Source organism: Pararge aegeria, chromosome 24 (assembly GCF_905163445.1).
Source record: "Pararge aegeria chromosome 24, ilParAegt1.1, whole genome shotgun sequence".
NCBI classification, from domain to species: Eukaryota; Metazoa; Arthropoda; class Insecta; order Lepidoptera; family Nymphalidae; genus Pararge; species Pararge aegeria.
In genome coordinates, this window is record NC_053203.1 from 12919723 (window position 1) to 12938049 (window position 18327).

An 18327-nucleotide genomic window follows, 5' to 3' on the forward strand; every position below is an offset into this window, starting at 1 on the left:
GGCTGCGTTCCAGGCCTCAACAATGGCTCCTTCCTCCACCATTTCACGGTCGAGGCGGGCTAGGGACCATCTCGGAAACACTACTCTCCCTCCTCCGGTCTGACTTTGAGGCAACGAGCAGGATGCGGAGACTCTCCACCGGATGTACCGATGGTCTGACAGAGTCTCCACTTCCTCGAGGACGCGCCAATCCTGGGCACGTGAGGCGATGGCAGGGGTAGCGAATGAGACATCCACTATTGACCCCCCCTGCCGTCGCACACAGGTGTTTGCGCGTCCTTGGTTGAGAAGGACCAGGCCGACCATGGCAGCCCAGTTCTCCAACTCAACTCCCCTCAGATCTGTTATGGGGGATCCCCACGCCGCAGACTTCGCATTTAGGTCCCCCATCAGGATTACCTGGGTCGGGGCCGCACCTCTCACCACTGGCTCCAGACTTCTAAGATAAGCCTCGAAGGCAGACAGGGGTTTGTTTGGGGAGAAGTATACTCCAATTAGTGTCACCTCCCCCCACACGACCGCTACAAACCCTGGTCCGCTGCGTTGTGGAACCAGTGGAATTCCATGTGCCGGCACCACAACAGCCACCGATCCCTCGACGTCACCAGCCCAATTTGATTGAGTAGGGATGAAGTAGGGCTCGGCGGCTGTCGCCACTTGAATCTGCCACTCCGCCATGTGTTGTATCAGGAGGTCCTGGGCACGGGCGCAGTGGTTCAGATTGGCCTGCAGAAATTCGCTATGGCGTATGGTCATTAGTCGCCATTTCGATGTCCTCCTCTGGCGGTTCTTGTCGACCTCTTGAAGAGCCTGGGGCCCGAGTCAAAGGAGCCTCCTTACCCTTCGTTGGAGGCGGGAAACACTTAAGCCCTCCCATAACATGACCAGCTTTCCTGCCCATTTGCGTGCAGATTGCACATTTAGGCTCATCCGAGCACGAGGCCGCCTTGTGCCCTTCCCTGCCACATCTGAAGCACAAAGTGCTCCGGTCGGCAGGTGATGGGCAGAGAGCCCTTGTGTGACCCACCCCCATGCACTTAAAGCAGCGCATCGGGATAGGTTCCAAAAGGGTAACACGGGCTGACGACCACCCAACGACTATCCTTCCCTCTGCTACGAGTAGCTTCGCTGTAGTCACAGGGCATCGGACCAATATCGATCCAGTCCCGCTGGGTCCCGCCCGAATAGCACCAGCTCTAACCTGCTCCAGTGGAACACTTCCCATTTGAGCCACCACCCTCTGCACTTCTTCAGGTGTGACGGACTCGTCAATACCAGCGATCCTCAGTTCTGCGGTTTTCATGGGCCGTGTAACCGTCACCCATTCGCCGACCAGGCCTTGCAGTTTGCCCGCCAGCTCATCTGCAGCCTTGGCGCTGTCGGCCCCCGGAACCTCAATAACTCTGGCCCCGGTGGCTGATTTGCGCACCCGTACATGATCCACTCCGACCTCCTTCAAGGCCAGGCCCGCGGTGGCTGTCTTCATGACCGTCGCGTAAGTTTGGGTTGCGACGACTTCTGGCCTCAGGGTGATAACGACCGCTGAGGACTTTGGAGGGCTCAGTTTACCCTTGCGTTTAGCCGGCGTAGCCTTAGCAGGTGCGCAGGCTGAGTTAGGAGCCTTGGGCTTAGTGGACTTAGCCGTCTTGGCTTTAGCCTTCCTCCCAATTACCTTTGACCAGGCGGGTGGGGTTGGTGGGGCTGGAGCGTGGTCTCAGTGGCTTCAGCCTCACGTGGCTCTGCACTACGTGTGGAGACGCTGCACTCTGTCTGCGGCGCAGCGGTAGGCTTAGTGGTCTTAGTTCCTGCCGCCGAGCGAGTCTTTGCTGGACGCGCAGGCGAAGGGCCCGCTGATGGCTCATCGGGAGAGCGGCGGGTAACTGCTCCTTTCTTTTTATCAGCCGCGAGTGGCGGCCTCAAAATGGGCTCCTGTGGGAGTCGCTTTTCCAGCTGCTCGAGGCGGTCATTTACAATCCCCCCGATGGATATAAAGAGATCCCTCTTTAAGGTCTCAAGCATCTCGCCGAGTGCCGGGGAGCTCTGGGGATCCATGCCCAGATCGGGCTGACCCACTGGTGCAGGGGATTTTTCCCTTGCAGAGAACGCGAACCGGAGGGCCTTGACCTCCGCTCTTAAGGCGGCCATCTCCTGTCGCATCCTCCTGTTGTCTGCCCGGAGCCTTTGGGCTTCCTCGTCAATCGTCATTGCCTGTAGGGCGTCCATGGCTGCGCGGATTTCTTTGGTAGCCCGGTTTATTTCACCCTTCACGCCGCCCTTGAGGTTGTTGGACTTCTGAGTCTCGCACGTTATCGAGGAGACCGCACTCCTGGCCCTGTCGATGAGCTCGTCTTTTGTTGGGCCATATTCGCCATCGGCATTCATGGTCACTTTAGCCCTATTGATAGGACTCCGTTCTCGCACACCTTCATCTACTCTTTCAGCCCGAGCCCTTCCCCCATTTTAATCTTTGCCTTTGTTGTTACTGCAGACTCAGTCTCAGGCTCCACTGCGACAGCCTTCAACGAGGGCTCTCCTTCTTCCTCTTCCCGTGAGTCCACCTGATCATGGGGCCGCTTTGATACGGCTCCGGCTACCTTCCAAGGCTCCACTAAGGCCTCCAAAACGCTGTCACTATCGTCTGAATCAGTGTCCATTAGAAGCTCATTAACCTTTTCCTCCTCCGTTGGCTTAGGCAGAACAATCTTCAGCCGGTAAGCCTGTCCTTCTCTCTTCCTTCCTCTCTCTTCCTCTCCTTGCGGGCCTTCTAGCCCTCTAATATTACTATTCTTTCTAATTTTATTTATTTCCATATTTGATCCCACGAGTATGGGGGAAATATTCAGTCCATCCGGGTGGTGCCCCCTGCACCCAGATAAGCCAAAGCGTAACTCGCCAAAGGGTGTCGGCCGGTACCCTGACGGGGGTCGCACTAGAGACTGAACTACCCATCAGCCATGCATCCCCTCGCGGTGCGCCGCCGCTTGGGATTCGGGGTGATTTTTATAGAGGTTTTCTTCCTCGCAGTCCGGCCGGTTAAGGACCTCGACCTCGACCAAAAAGTCCCGGTCAATGCGCGACAGCGACCAACGAGGACCGTCCTCTCGCAAGGGGGTTGGACCGCTCGGGAGAACCGAACTTGCGGAGATGTCGAACCTCAAGTATCTGTGGTCCGACAACGTCTCCACGTTCTCCAGCACCTTCCAGCCCCGAACACGGCGCGCCAGGGCAGCATCTGCGAAAGTGACGTCCACAATGGAGCCGCCCTGTTGCCGCACGCATGTGTTTACCGATCCTCGGTTTAAGACCGTGAGGCCAGTCGCCATCGCCCATTCCTCCAGCTCTCGTCCACGCGGATCCGTCGCTGGACACCCCCATGCCACAGATTTTGCATTGAGGTCCCCAGCGACAAGAACGCGGCCGGAGCGTCTTCTGCTTATCAGGACGCCGACTTCAGCAAGAAACTGTTCGAAGTCAGCGAGACTTTTATTAGGCGAGAAGTACACTCCGACTACCATAACGTCGTCAACGAAAGCCGAGACGTATACCCGACCTCGCACTACGTTATCGAAGGCTGGAGAGCCCACTATGGACCGGGACGTTATGGCAACCACTCCTTCCGTATCTCCCACCCAATTATCCCCAGAAGGGACGCGATAGGGCTCAGCTACCACGGCTACGTGAATCAACCTTCACCAGAACGCACTTGCTCGACGGGACATCCTCCTACCGTTGCCACCGCTGCGATAACCTCGGCGCTGGTGACGGAGTCGTCCAGGCCTGTGATCCGCAGGTCAACAGACTTCGTAGGTCTAGAGACCCGAACGACCTCGTCACTCAAGACCTCTCTGAGCTTTCTAGCCAAGGAGTCCGCCTTCTCAGCACTGGAGGCCCCGGGGAATTCGAACAGGCGGCCTCCTGTAGCTGCCTTTCGGAGTCGGACTCCTTGTGCGCCAATGTCTGCTGCATTTATTCTCGCCTTCGCAGCGGCAATAACTTTTGCATAAGTCGCGCCCCTTTCTTCCGCCCCCGGTTGCAGCGTTAAGATGACTGCTGATGACCGAGGTGTGCGGAGTTTGCTGGCGCGACTTTTCGCATCAGGTCGCTTCTTGGGACCTACTTTCGTCCATTCCGACGACTGGCTCTTCCCCTGGTGTGGGCCAGCCTCCTGATTCCCGTTCTTTTTCTTCTTCTTCTTTTTCTTCTTCTCCGCGGAAGGTGGAGTAGAAGAGGAAGTAGAAGGGTCTGTCGTCATCCGTGCCCGTGGCTGACTCCACGAGGACCCAGCTGGGCGATGAGGTGGTGCCGAGGGCGCCTGCCCTGCGAGCCTGCTGTGTTCAGATCGGGCGGGCCCCTTAGGCGCGCTTTCAGTAGGCGGTTTTGCGGTGCCTGGAGATCCCGATGCCGCGGCAGCATATGTGCACCCGTCTCGCCTTTTGTCGGTCGCCAAAGGCGGCCGGAGGTTCCTCTCTGGGAGGAGTCTGTCCTCTAGTGACTCTAGGCGGGCATTCAACATTCCTCCGACCTGGACCATCACCGTACGACAAATCTCCTCCAATGAAGGCGCAGCTGGGGTAACCCCAGGGCGGCCAGTTTTGCCTTGTTGAGGAGGACGCATTGCAGGGGGCGCCTCCTCTGTCTTGTCCGGGGAAGAGTGAGCGGAACCCTGCTTCCGCATACCCTCCATCTCTGTCCGTAATTGGGCCAGCTCTCTGCGGAGGCTAGCCATCTCGGCTTGCAGGCGTGTGTTGTCCGCCTGCAGTCGCCGCGTCTCATCCGAACCCCCACGTTTGGGAGTAGTCGGCCCAGCGAAGCAGCTGCACCCACTACTCTAGGGGCGAGGCGGCGGAAGTGTTCCTCAAAGTTCCACTTGCGGTCCAATACAAGGCCCAGATATTTCATGTGGGCCCTGATTTGGACAACTTCCCCCGACACCGTAATGCTTGCGTGTGCCGGGGGTCGCCAGCCCGTTCCCCCGAATAGGACGGCCTCCGTCTTTGGAAGGGCAACTTTGAGCCCCAACATGCCAATTCGGGTGACCATCAGCTCGGTGGCCACCGTAGCCCTCCTCACCGACTCCTCATAACTGCTTCCCCGGACGGCAACCATGGTGTCTTCCATCGGCAACCATGAACCATTCTTCGGCGGCAACGGGTGTAAGCCCGGCGCGCCCGACGGGAACCTAACCTAACCTAACCTAACCTAACCTAACCTAACCTAACCTAACCTAACCTAACCTAACCTTTTAAAACTAGTTTGGATTCCTTTAGACCTCAGCCCACCGGCAACTACGACTAACTAAACACTGATCTAGCTATCTGGCTTTCATCAGTGCATCAACAGCAGCATAACTAGTATTAAAATATAGTAATGAGTTTTTATTAATGCATATATTCACATTAAATCTTGAATCTAAAGTCTAAAGGTGTCAAAACTAGATTTAGGTTAGGTTAGGTTAGAACATGAATACGAGGGGTGCCTTTAGGCTAAAAGATAGCCCAGCCTGCGAATGTGACCCAAACGAAACAGAAACTGTCGAACACCTTATAGTAGAATGCCCAAGATTCTCGAACCATCGCTACGAGCTCGAACATCAAATCGATCGGGAAATCTCAACTAGAAGCTTCCACGATCTCGTAGCGGATCCAGAGAGAAGACCAGACTTCCTGAGGTATGTGGAGAAGATCTTCCTCATTGCCGTCAGGAGAAACAGCAACCCGACGCCGCCAAGCCCAGACTTGAGCAGGACCACCCAGGCCCCGTTACCCCAACAACCCTGCCCGGTGCAGGATATGCCTACCAGGCAGCTCTTGCTAATGGCAGAAAGGGGAAATCCGGGGTTAAGAACCCGTGGTGTGGCACTGTTTATGGATAACAGCTCTGAGAGATTGGGGATAGGCTTCTGCATCGCGAGCGACTCGAGCAGGGTGATGATATCGCCAGGACTCGGAGCGCTAGCGAACGGAAGCACTTCCAAAAATACAATTCGACGCAAAATCTATGAAGCCCTGCCAGAAGTTACAGTAGCTCAACAACCCTGTAGAATATTGCGCACAAAGAACAAAGTTCCCCCTTGATACCGGCGTCGAGCACCGCGACATCGACGAGTTCCGGGAGCTCGGCGAAACGGAATCATCCCGGCGCGAGTACCTCGCAACAACAGGGGTACGGGCCGAAGCTCCGCCCCTTACTGCAACCGCCCTGTTGCTCCGGCGTGAACGCGTCTGCGGCCCTGGAGCGCCATCCCTCCCCGATGACAATTCATCCGCCATCTCCGACGGTCCACCTGTCTGTAAAGCCAGCAGGCCAACAGTCAGGGACAGCCAAACTTAACAATTAACAACAACAAGTGAGAAAAACAATAACAACAGCCAACAGTCAACAGAACAAGATAAGAAATAACAACCTGTGGCCCTTAAAAGGGCCCTTTGACAATCCCCCTATCCCTGTTAAAACTACAATAACAATAACAATAACAAACAAAGGCAACCACCCACAAAAAACAACCGCAATCCAACCTAAAATAGACTTAAAACTACAATAACAATAACAATAACGATAACAACAACCACTGACAACAACAAATAACAACAACAACCGCTGCCACTACCACTGGCCCTGAAAAGGGCCTTTGAAAAACCAACGAAACCAACTTTCAACCTCCAAAAAAAAGTTCATACAAAGCGTCAGGATTCGAACTCAGATGCCGCGATATATCAACCTAACCTCAAAATATTAATGTTCATCACACAAACATTTTCCAGTTGTGGGAATCGATCCCACGACCTTCGAGTCAGTAAGCTGGGTCTCTGCCCACTGCTCCACTCGGCCGTCTCTCTGCCCACTGCTCCACTCGGCCGTCTAAAAATTATGCTCCAGGTGAGGCCCGAACTAACCTAACCTAACCTAACCTTTTTTTTTTTTTTTTTACGTGGGGAATCCTCATGGATACCAACACACCCGGGGAGGTGCAATGGTTATGTCGGACTCTTACCGACTAAACCCCACGGTGTTCAAACACTTCGCCTGGTGACTGGGTTACAGGAACGCTTTCGCACACGACCGCGACCCAGCCAGCGGCGTCCGCTAAAGCGGACCCTTCTCCGGGGGCATTTCGTGCCCCCTCATTCGCCAAAGGCGCACTTTGAACACAGAGTGCGCCTTCCAGCACGAGGACCTATCTCCCACGGGCGGTAAATGTCCCCGCATCTATCGCCCGGAGGTCCTCCTTATGGGGGCAGGCGGCGGTGTTGTGCAAGCCGCCTGCGCCCGACTCTCCTGCGGCGGATCGGCTGGGAGTCCACGGCATCCTCTCTCAGCCGCTCCGCAGCCTCCTTCTGCGTCATCACGTCTTCGCAGAACGAGACTATCGCATCCCAAGACGTCTCACTGCCGGCCATGGCCCTGACCACAGCCGGCAGGGAGAGGTCTTGTCCCACTACCGCCACGAGTGCGGCCCGCTGCACCGCCCAGCTCGGGCAATCGGCAAGCGTGTGTTGCGCCGTGTCCACAGCGCAGCCGCACTCGTGGCACTCCTCGGTAGGTTCCCTACCGGCGATCTTGCACAGGTACTTTCCGAAACAACCGTGTCCTGAAAGCACCTGCGCAAGGTGGAAGGTCATCACCCCGTGTCTTCTCTCCACCCACTGCTGAAGCACGGGGCGAATCCCGTCAATAGTCCGCAGACCGGCACTGGGCGACTCGAGCCTCTCTCGCCATTGGCGAAAGAGCTCGGCCTGCGCTAAACGCCGCCACCCAGTGACCCTCTCCGGCGAAGGGTGTTCTCCCCGCATGCGGACCTCCACCCTTCGCTCGTGCACACACGCCAACACCTCCGCATCCAGGTCCCACGGGGGTGTCCCTGCCAACGCGCAGGCCGCCTCGTGCGAAATGGTGCGGTACGCTCTGATCACTCTTGCCGCCATGACCCGTTGCGGCCTTCGCAGCAGGGTCCTATTACGGGCGACAAGCCGTCGGGACCCTGAAGGTAGCAATGGCAACAGCCAAAAATCTGGCGGAGGAGAAGATGCTGGCTAGCCTCGATGCCGATCCCTGGGGCCGGCCATACAAAACGGTGAGGCGTAAGCTTCGCCCCAGGGCCCCACCGCTAACCGAATCTCTTCAGCCTCAGCAACTGGAGTTAGTGGTGGGGACTCTGTTCCCCAGGAGGGATGGCTTGGAGCCACCGTGTATGGCGCCACCCATCGGTGCTGCGGACGCGTCTTTTACGGGCGCGCCCGAAGTCACCGAGGGAGAACTGAGGGCGGCGCTGCTGCGGCTTCGAGCCAAAAACACTGCGCCGGGACCCGACGGCATTCCCGGCCGGGCCTGGGTCGTGGCTTTGGGTCCGCTAGAGCCACGCGTCAGAGCGCTTTTCAGCGCTTGTCTGGATCAGGGTCAATTGCCGTACAGGCGCTGCTCCGCGTCTGCGTTCCGCTGGCGTCGTCGCCTGCACCGGGTGTACTGGCGTCTCGCAGCCACGCAATATTTGCGCAACTGCGCTATTTCGCTCGACCACCAGTACACTGAACCCCTCGGAGGCTGAGGACCGATCCGTGGCATGGCCGCGTCGCAAACTTGCGGCATGGCCTGGCCGAAGTACTCGGCTTCCTCCTCCACCGGGTTCTCGAGTGCCGGCAACCACGCCTGCACCAGTGCTGCCTCAATCAGGACCTCGCGGTCCAGCCGTTTGACGGCCCAACGCGGGCTGTCCCCGGGTAGGGGTCGGCTCACTCTTCGGATAGCCGCCGGGATAGAGGAGACCTCAAAGCGAATGTAGCGGTGATCCGAGAGCGTCTCCTCATCCTGCAGAACCTCCCAGCCCGACACACGGCGCGCCAGGATGGAATCTGCGAACGTCACGTCCACAATAGACCCACCCTGTTGCCGCACGCAAGTGTGAACGGACCCCCGGTTCAACACCTCTAGGCCCGTCAAAACCGCCCACTCCTCGAGTGCCTCACCACGAGCATCGGTCGCCGGGGATCCCCATGCAGTAGACTTTGCGTTGAGATCTCCGACGACGAGTACCCGGCAAGGACGACTTCGGCCGATAAGAGCCCCGATCTCGACCAGGAACTGTTCGAACTCGACCAGAGCTCTGTTCGGCGAGAAGTACGCTCCGACCACTAAAACGTCCCTTATAAAGGCCGCAACGAACCCACGGCCCTTGACGGCCTGTCCGAAGGCCGGGGAACCGACCGCGGAACGGGACACGATGGCCACCAGGCCATCGCGATCCCCCACCCATTCATTGCCCGAGGGGACATAGTATGGCTCAGCCACAACCGCAACGTTGATCAACCTCTCCGCCAAACTCTGGAACAGGAGGTCCTGAGCTCTGGCGCAGTGGTTGATATTCGCCTGTAGAAATCGGAGAGCCATAAAACTACCCCTCAGTCATAGGCACCTCCTTTGCCCCCCCCCTAGCTTGCGCGTTCGTGGATGGGCGGGCAGGCTGCGAGGGGACCCGGGGGCCATCGCCAGTCATGCGTCCTCCTCTTTTCTTGCTGCGCTTTATGCAAGCGCTGCTGCCTCCTCGGTGATTTGCCACCCTTCCGGCTGCCGCACACACGCTGCAGTGCGGTACGGCAGTGCACCCCCTCGCCTTGTGGCCAGTCTGACTGCAGCGATAGCAAGTGTCGCTGCGGTCGATCTCGGCAGTGCAAAGCGCCCTCATGTGGCCGAATTCCAGGCAGCGGTAGCACCGCTGGGGCCGCTCGTCTAGCACCTTGACTTGGGCTGACACCCAGCCGACGAGTAGCCTGCCACCCTCAAGCACTTTCTTGGCTGCTGCCACTGGACAACGCAGCCACACTGTACCCAGGCCCCCCGCGTCTTGCCTTATTTCTCCCGCCAGCACTTGCTCTGGAGGACAACCACCAACTTTTGCCACAGCGCCAGCGACATCTCCTTTTGAGACCGAGTCATCAAGGCCCGTTATGCGCATATCAGCACATTTAACCGGCCTTGAGACTCGAGCGATCTCCTCGCTGACCACCTCCTTCAGCCTGAGAGCAAGGGCATCCGCCTTTTCGGCGCTGGAGGCGCCAGGCAGTTGGAGTTCATGGCTCTCATCAAAGCTGAGCTAGAGGTCAGCCGGAAGACCTGCCATGACATCCTGCAGGCCTACAAACATCAAAACACTGGCCTCTTGACGGTGAGACTCCAGGAAGCTGAAGCGGTTATTTACGACAACGGACGTCGGCAAACTCTACATGGAAATGTAGAAGAACTCGACCACATGGCCGCATACAGCGCAACAGCAGGTTTTGTCGAGGTGGACGAAGAGGCGGAAGCAGAAGATAATAAGCCGCGGTTCAAAACACCATCCACCGACCCAATAGTTGTCCTGGCAAAATGCACCAACATAATGCTGGGACAGAGAATCCTCGAACAAGGCAATAAGATAGCGAAGGACGAGAAGGAGCCCCTGAAATCCTGGAAAGCACCCAAAATCACCTGGGTAAACGGAGTTCCTGGCTGTGGGAAGACCACCTGGATAGTGAGGAACTTCGAGATAAATCGTGACGTGGTTCTAACAGCAACCACGGAGGCCAAAAAGGATTTGAAGGAGAAGCTGCAGGCAAAGTACGGAGCGGCATCAACACTCAAAGTCCGCACCATGGCATCGGTCTTGGTAAATGGATTCAAAGAGCAAAGCGAGAGGCACTGCGAGCGCCTCATCGTGGATGAAGCTCTCATGAGCCACCCAGGATCGATAATTATGGCCGCGAAACTTGCTCATGCCAGCGAAATGCTCATAATTGGCGACGAAAACCAGGTGCCCTTCATCGACCGTAGTAACGCTTTCTCATTAAAGTACTCCCGCCCTAGCGTATTCCTCACTATCAGCAAACAACTGTTGTGCACGCACAGAAACCCCATGGACGTGGCGTATGCGCTCAACGAAGTGTATGATGGCATATACTCGTCCAACGTTCGGATACAGTCCCTGACCCTGAAGGACTACACTGGTGCCGAGATCCCTAAAGAGACAATTAACACCTTGTACCTTACCCATACCCAAAAAGAAAAGGCTCTCTTGAAGTCCTTGGGATATGGAACGGGACAGGGATCACGAGTGAACACCATCCACGAGGCCCAGGGTCTGACATCCGAATATGTGGTGATAGTGCGCACTACGGCCAAAAAGTCGCGTATCCACGACGAAATTCCCCACGCGATTGTTGCGGTGTCACGGCACACCATCAGCTGCATATACTACACCGACGACAACACGTTCCCCCGAATAGGACGGCCTCCGTCTTTGGAAGGGAAACTTTGAGCCCCAACATGCCAATTCGGGTGACCATCAGCTCGGTGGCCACCGTAGCCCTCCTCACCGACTCCTCATAACTGCTTCCCCGGACGGCAACCATGGTGTCGTCCGCGTAACAAATAATTACCATCCGGGGCAGCAGAACCGGACGAATTGCCCAATCAAAGCCCAGGTTCCACAGCAGGGGTCCGAGAACCGATCCCTGCGGAACCCCACAAGCCATACGCCTCTCCTGCCTCGCCCCGTCCTTTCCCTGATAGACCACTACCCTTTCCTCCAGGTAGTGCCCTATCATTCGGCGCAGGTACAGGGGCACCCGATGATATTGGAGCGCCTCCTCTACCACGCTATACGGCAGGGTGCCAAAGGCATTGGCGATATCTAGTGATACCGCAAATACCCCGTCGCTTTCCTTCTGCGCTCCTTCTGTGACGCGTCCGCAGCACCGATGGGTGGCGCCATACACGGTGGCTCCAAGCCATCCCTCCTGGGGAACAGAGTCCCCACCACTAACTCCAGTTGCTGAGGCTGAAGAGATTCAGTTAGCGGTGGGGCCCTGGGGCGAAGCTTACGCCTAACCATTTTGTATGGCCGGCCCCAGGGATCGGCGTCACGGCTAGCCAGCATCTCCTCCTCCGCCAGATTCTTGGCTGTTGCCACTGCCACCTTCAAGGTCCCGACGGCTTCCCGGTAATTGCCGTACAGGCGCTGCTCCGCGTCTGCGTTCCGCTGACGCCGTCGTCTGCACCGGGTGTACTGGCGTCTCGCAGCCACGCAAGATTTGCGCAACTGCGCTATTTCGCTGGACCACCAGTACACTGCACCCCTCGGAGGCTGAGGACCGATCCGTGGCATGGCCGCGTCGCAAACTTGCAACATGGCCTGGCCGAGGCACTCGGCTTCCTCCTCACGTCACGTGCCCGGGGACAGCCCATCGAGGGCTGTCCCCGGGCACGGGTCGGCTCACTATTCGGGTAGCCGCCGGGATGGAGGAAACCTCGAACCGAATGTAGCGGTGATCCGAGAGGTTTTGGGCAGAAAATGGTAAGGGCCTACCGAACGGTCTCCTTGAACGCCGTTCTGCTCCTGGCGGGGATACTTCCCCTCGATCTCAGAGTTTGGGAAGCAGCCTCTCTGTATGAAGTGAGAAGGGGTGTTACTCTGCCGGAGCTGGGGGACAGGGAGGTAGAAAGAAGTGCCAAGTATGCCACACTACCACATCCGGCAACAAATAGAGACTACAAATTCACAAGCCTCACGGATCAGGAAGAAGTAAACAGGCACAACGATCAAGCAGTGAGAATCTATACAGATGGTAGCAAAATTGAGGGCAAGGTTGGCGCAGCAATATCCATATGGAATGATGTGTCTGAAACCAAAGCCCTCAAGCTAAAGCTAGATTCTCACTGCACGGTCTATCAGGCTGAACTTCTAGCAGTAGAAAAAGCGACCACCCTGATCCTAGAGAGCCAAGAGCAGACGTTCGGTAATATAGCGTCTCCAGATCATTCCTCGAGGCGGTGATTGGTGGACATTCCCTCCACCCCCTAGTGACCAAAATAAGAGGCAATTTAAATAATTGCCACTCCCAAAATAAAACTGTTTCGTTATTTTGGGTGAAAGCCCACGCAGGGTTGGAGGGTAATGAGTGGGCCGATAAACTGGCAAAAGAAGCAGCGCTCAACCTCAAGCGCAAACCTGACTATGACCAATGCCCGATTTCATTCGTCAAGCGTCAGCTTCGAATAAAAACAATGGAGGAATGGAATCTGAGGTATAGATCCGGCGAGACAGCTGCAACGACGAAAGTGTTTTACCCAGACGCCATCGAAGCATACCGGGAAATCCGAAAATTGGAGCATACGGCACTACAGACGCAAATTCTAACCGGACATGGTGGGTTCTCAAAATATCTGCACCGTTTTAAGTGTAGGACTTGAGGTTGTTGGACTTCTGAGTCTCGCACGTTATCGAGGAGACCGCACTCCTGGCCCTGTCGATGAGCTCGTCTTTTGTTTCCTGGATTTTTTGAATCCTTTTGAGTTTTGAATCCTCATGGATACCAACACACCCGGGGAGGTGCAATGGTTATGTCGGACTCTTACCGACTAAACCCACGGTGTTCAAACACTTCGCCTGGTGACTGGGTTACGGGAACGCTTTCGCACACGACCGCGACCCAGCCAGCGGCGTCCGCTCCGGCGGACCCTTCTCCGGGGGCAATTCGTGCCCCCTCATTCGCCAAAGGCGCACTTAGAACACAAAGTGCGCCTTCCAGCACGAGGACCCACGGGCGGTAAATGTCCCCGCATCTATCGCCCGAAGGTCCTCCTTATGGGGGCAGGCGGCGGTCTTGTGCAAGCCGCCTGCGCCCGACTCTCCTGCGGCGGATCGGCTGGGAGTCCACGGCATCCTCTCTCAGCCGCTCCGCAGCCTCCTTCTGCGTCATCACGTCTTCGCAGAACGAGACTATCGCATCCCAAGACGTCTCACTGCCGGCCATGGCCCTGACCACAGCCGGCAGGGAGAGGTCTTGTCCCACTACCGCCACGAGTTCACCGCCCAGCTCGGGCAATCGGCAAGCGTATGTTGCGCCGTGTCCACAGCGCAGCCGCACTCGTGCACTCCTCGGTAGGTTCCCTACCGGCAATCTTGCACAGGTACTTTCCGAAACAACCGTGTCCTGAAAGCACCTGCGCAAGGTGGAAGGTCATCACCCCGTGTCTTCTCTCCACCCACTGCTGAAGCACGGGGCGAATCCCGTCAATAGTCCGCAGACCGGCACCGGGTGACTCGAGCCTCTCTCGCCATTGGCGAAAGAGCTCGGCCTGCGCTAAACGCCGCCACCCAGTGACCCTCTCCGGCGAAGGGTGTTCTCCCCGCATTCGGACCTCCACCCTTCGCTCGTGCACACACGCCAACACCTCCGCATCCAGGTCCCACGGGGGTGTCCCTGCCAACGCGCAGGCCGCCTCGTGCGAAATGGTGCGGTACGCTCTGATCACTCTTGCCGCCATGACCCGTTGCGGCCTTCGCAGCAGGGTCCTATTACGGGCGACAAGAGCGTCAACCGCCATCGACCGCACCACTCCTGTGTACAGGCCGCGGCAGCCAACGCCAGTTCCGCCCAAGTTAGGGAGGAGCCGACTCAGCGCCCCTGCAGCCCCGATGAGTTTGGGGGCCAGGCGCCGAAAGTGCTCCTCGAATTTCCACCGGCTGTCGAGGACGAGTCCCAGGTACTTCATCGTTGACTCGACAGCGATGGAAACTCCTCCCACCACCAGATTCGACCCAGCTGGAGGTGCCATCCGAGGCCCGTGAAAACACAAAGCCTCAGATTTGTTAAGGGCGACCTCCAGCCCCAACCGTCAGATCCGAGCCACAACTTGGGCCACCCCAGCGGTCGCCAACATGCGTGCCTCCCTAAAGGTACCGCCAGATTCTTGGCTGTTGCCACTGCCACCTTCAGGGTCCCGACGGCTTCCCGGTAATTGCCGTACAAGCGCAATCCGAGAGCGCCTCCTCATCCTGCAGAACCTCCCAGCCCGACACACGGCGCGCCAGGATGGAATCTGCGAACGTCACGTCCACAATGGACCCACCCCCGCAACACCTCTAGGCCCGTCATAACCGCCCACTCCTCGAGTGCCTCACCACGAGCATCGGTCGCCGGGGATCCCCACGCAGTAGACTTTGCGTTGAGATCTCCGACGACGAGTACCCGGCAAGGACGACTTCGGCCGATAAGAGCCCCGATCTCGACCAGGAACTGTTCGAACTCGACCAGAGCTCTGTTCGGCGAGAAGTACGCTCCGACCACTAAACGGATCTCGGCAGTGCAAAGCGCCCTCATGTGGCCAAATTCCAGGCAGCGGTAGCACCGCTGGGGCCGCTCGTCTAGCACCTTGACTTGGGTTGACACCCAGCCGACGAGCAGCCTGCCACCCTCAAGCACTTTATTGGCTGCTGCCACTGGACAACGCAGCCACACTGTACCCAGGCCCCCCGCGTCTTGCCTGATTTCTCCCGCCAGCACTTGCTCTGGAGGACAATCGCCAACTTTCGCCACAGCGCCAACGACATCTCCTTTTGAGACCGAGTCATCAAGGCCCGCTATGCGCATATCAGCACATTTAACCGGCCTTGAGACTCGAGCGATCTCCTCGCTGACCACCTCCTTAAGCCTGAGGGCAAGGGCATCCGCCTTTTCGGCGCTGGAGGCGCCAGGCAGCTCGAGAATGCGTCCCCCAGTAGCAGCTTAAGCAGTAGGTAGGAGTAAGAGTAGCAAACGGTTCCCCTGGTTTGCCTTCTAGAACTTGTAATGGTAATAATACGTGATAGTTATCTTGCCCTATTAGCAGCTGTGGCTTATAATATTCAAGATTAAGTTGATTTTTAATTTGAGAAATATGTCCATATCGTGAAATACCTAAATTAGAGGTATCTTGAGCAGGTAAATTCAGATCGCTAACGCTATGCGCCGTAAGTGTAAATAGCTGGCCGTCTTTGTTGGATGCAGTGAAATTTACTATCTCGCTGTCGCATTCTAGCTCATTAGTGTCCCATGCGCCGCGCACACGCATAGTTTTTCTATGCCCGCGTAGCCCCACTCTTGCGGCTAGTTCCGAGTTCATTAGCGTTACAGTTGACCCGTCGTCGAGCAACGCGGCAGTTGTTACAGTTCCCATCGGTCCGTGTATTTGTACCGTTACAACCTTTAATAGTACCTGACGATTGTTTTCTTTAATGTGCGTTACTTGTTGTGCTTCGGTAGTGGGTTCGCGTTCAGAAGACTCGTGTAGGCCCGTAGTGTTATCATTTCCCGTACTGCTCTTCTCATAATGTAACAATCGGTGATGAGCCTGCCCGCAATTGTTTTTATCACAAGCAGGCGCCGGGCAAATATCCATGTCGTGCTTCGTGGGTGACAGACATTTATAACATATACCGTACCGCTTTACGTGACGCCACCGATCCTTTTGTAGTGCCTTTTTGAATACTTTGCAGTCCGGTAGATTGTGTTTCGGCCCGCTGTAGCAAAACCGACATTTCATACCCGCGTCCGTGTTAGATTCGCTTTGTAATAACACATGAGATTTGTTTACATAGTTTACGGCATATTTTCGCTTTGAAAAGTTTTGATCGGCTTTGATGCTATTAATATTAATCGCGGTTTTTGTAGTTTTAACTGCTTCCTCTTTTAAAAAATCGGATAATATTACGAGTTTGGCTTTAGATCCGTCGGTTATAAGCGGATAGCTGTAGTCCGTCCATTTTGATAACAAAACCGTTGGGAACTTAGACAACACGGCCGACATGATATTCATGTTTTTTAGGTACTCATCTTCACCGATAGCGAGGACTGCTGCGACGAAATTTTGAACTTTAACGGAAAACTTGACTATATCCTTATGATATTCCTGTGCCATTGCTGGAAGCTTCTGGACATCTTGTACTATTCTAGTGATAATAATATCGGGGTTACCAAATTGTAGCTCCAGTGCTGACATTACTATGTCCGGTGTGGTGGCGCTAATCAGCAGCGCCGTGACGGCTTCCTTTGCTGGTCCGCGGAGGTAACTACGTAGCCTCCACAGATTCTCCCTGGGGCTAAAGCTACATACTTTTGTGGACTCGTCGTAAGCTTGCTTAAAATAAAGCCAGTCCATGGGGTCGCCCTCAAACGTTGGTAGATCCTTCTGTGTACTAATACGGCTTAAAAACTTATGTGTTTGTGCATGTGGTGCGTTGTGCTTAGCAATAGTTGCCATTTCTTTGAGTGCGCTAGACAGCATGTGTACAGTCCCATCAGTGCCACCGCCTATAGCGGCGGGCGGGCACAGCTCGCCTAAATCTGAACCATCCTGCTGGACGGGCTGTGCTGACTGCTCGTGCTGACTGTGCTCTAACCATTTCTCTACAGAACTATTATGATTGCTACGCACCTCATGCTCCTCCGGTAGTGGACTGTATGCTTCCTCATCTAGTGCTGCCATATCAGCTTGCAACCTTTTCTCAATTAGCTGCATCTCAATACGCGCTTTCGCCTCCGCTGCCTCTAGTTCCAGCCGTGTCTTTCTTGCTCGGATGGATGCTGAACTTGACTTTCTCGACGTGCCATTGCGTGTAGAAGCCCTACTCGGTGCCACTGCGTGGCCGCTAGTGCTCTTAACACTAGTAGCTGGTTCCACTTCATCGAAAAGCCTTTTTCTAAGCTCCTCCTTTAGGGGTACCTGCTTTTTCACCTGCTTACATGTGTGCTGGCTCTGCTCCTGCTCCTCAACTAGGTCCTGTTTCTTCACAGTGTTCACCATATTTGGCGGTGGAGTTTGGAACATACCTTGCGATCCGGCTCGAAGGACCACTTGTAGGGGCCAGGGCAAGTGAAAACACAGGGTTTCTTTAAGTGACTTGGCTGACAGAACGTGTGTAGCGGTTGGCAAAGTTTAAACGATGCGGCTGCGGTCGGTTGCGGTGAACGTCTACAATTTGAACCGCCGCGGACGTCAGAATAACGGTTTGCCGCCCCCGCCACCTACGTTCCGTTTTTAGCACATTATTTATTAAAACCATAGACAATCATTTATTTCAGCTTAAATTATATAATATTAATTATTTATAATTTATTAATTAATAATTAACAAGAGGGCTTTTTGCGTCGCTAACACCCTCCTTCACCTTCGGAACCCTGCTCTTCCCCTCCTTCACCTTCGGACCCCTGCTCTTCCCCTCCTTCACCTTCGGAACCCTGCTCTTCCCGTCCTTCACCTTCGGACCCCTGCTCTTCCCGTCCTTCACCTTCGGAACCCTGCTCTTCCCGTCCTTTACCTTCGGACCCCTGCTCTTCCCCTCTTTCACCTTCGGACCCCTGCTCTTCCCCTCCTTCACCTTCGGACCCCTGCTCTTCCCCTCCTTCACCTTCGGACCCCTGCTCTTTCCGTCCTTCACCTTCGGACCCCTGCTCTTCCCCTCCTTCACCTTCGGACCCCTCCTCATCCCGTCCTTCACCTTCGGACCCCTGCTCTTCCCCTCCTTCACCTTCGGAACCC

The 18327-nt window shown here is 55.9% G+C and overlaps 1 protein-coding gene across 1 annotated transcript; it reads right to left on the bottom strand.

The window, feature by feature from the left end:
• Nucleotides 1-9385: 9385 nt before the first annotated feature.
• Nucleotides 9386-9946, bottom strand: LOC120634659. Its single transcript, XM_039905391.1, has one exon. The coding sequence runs from the start codon at nt 9944-9946 to the stop codon at nt 9386-9388; it is 561 nt and encodes a 186-aa protein (XP_039761325.1).
• Nucleotides 9947-18327: the final 8381 nt, after the last annotated feature.

What these genes read in the sequence shown, in the direction of transcription:
- LOC120634659 (XM_039905391.1), bottom strand. Translation starts at nt 9,946, where the DNA reads ATGCGCATAACGGGCCTTGATGACTCGGTCTCAAAAGGAGATGTCGCT.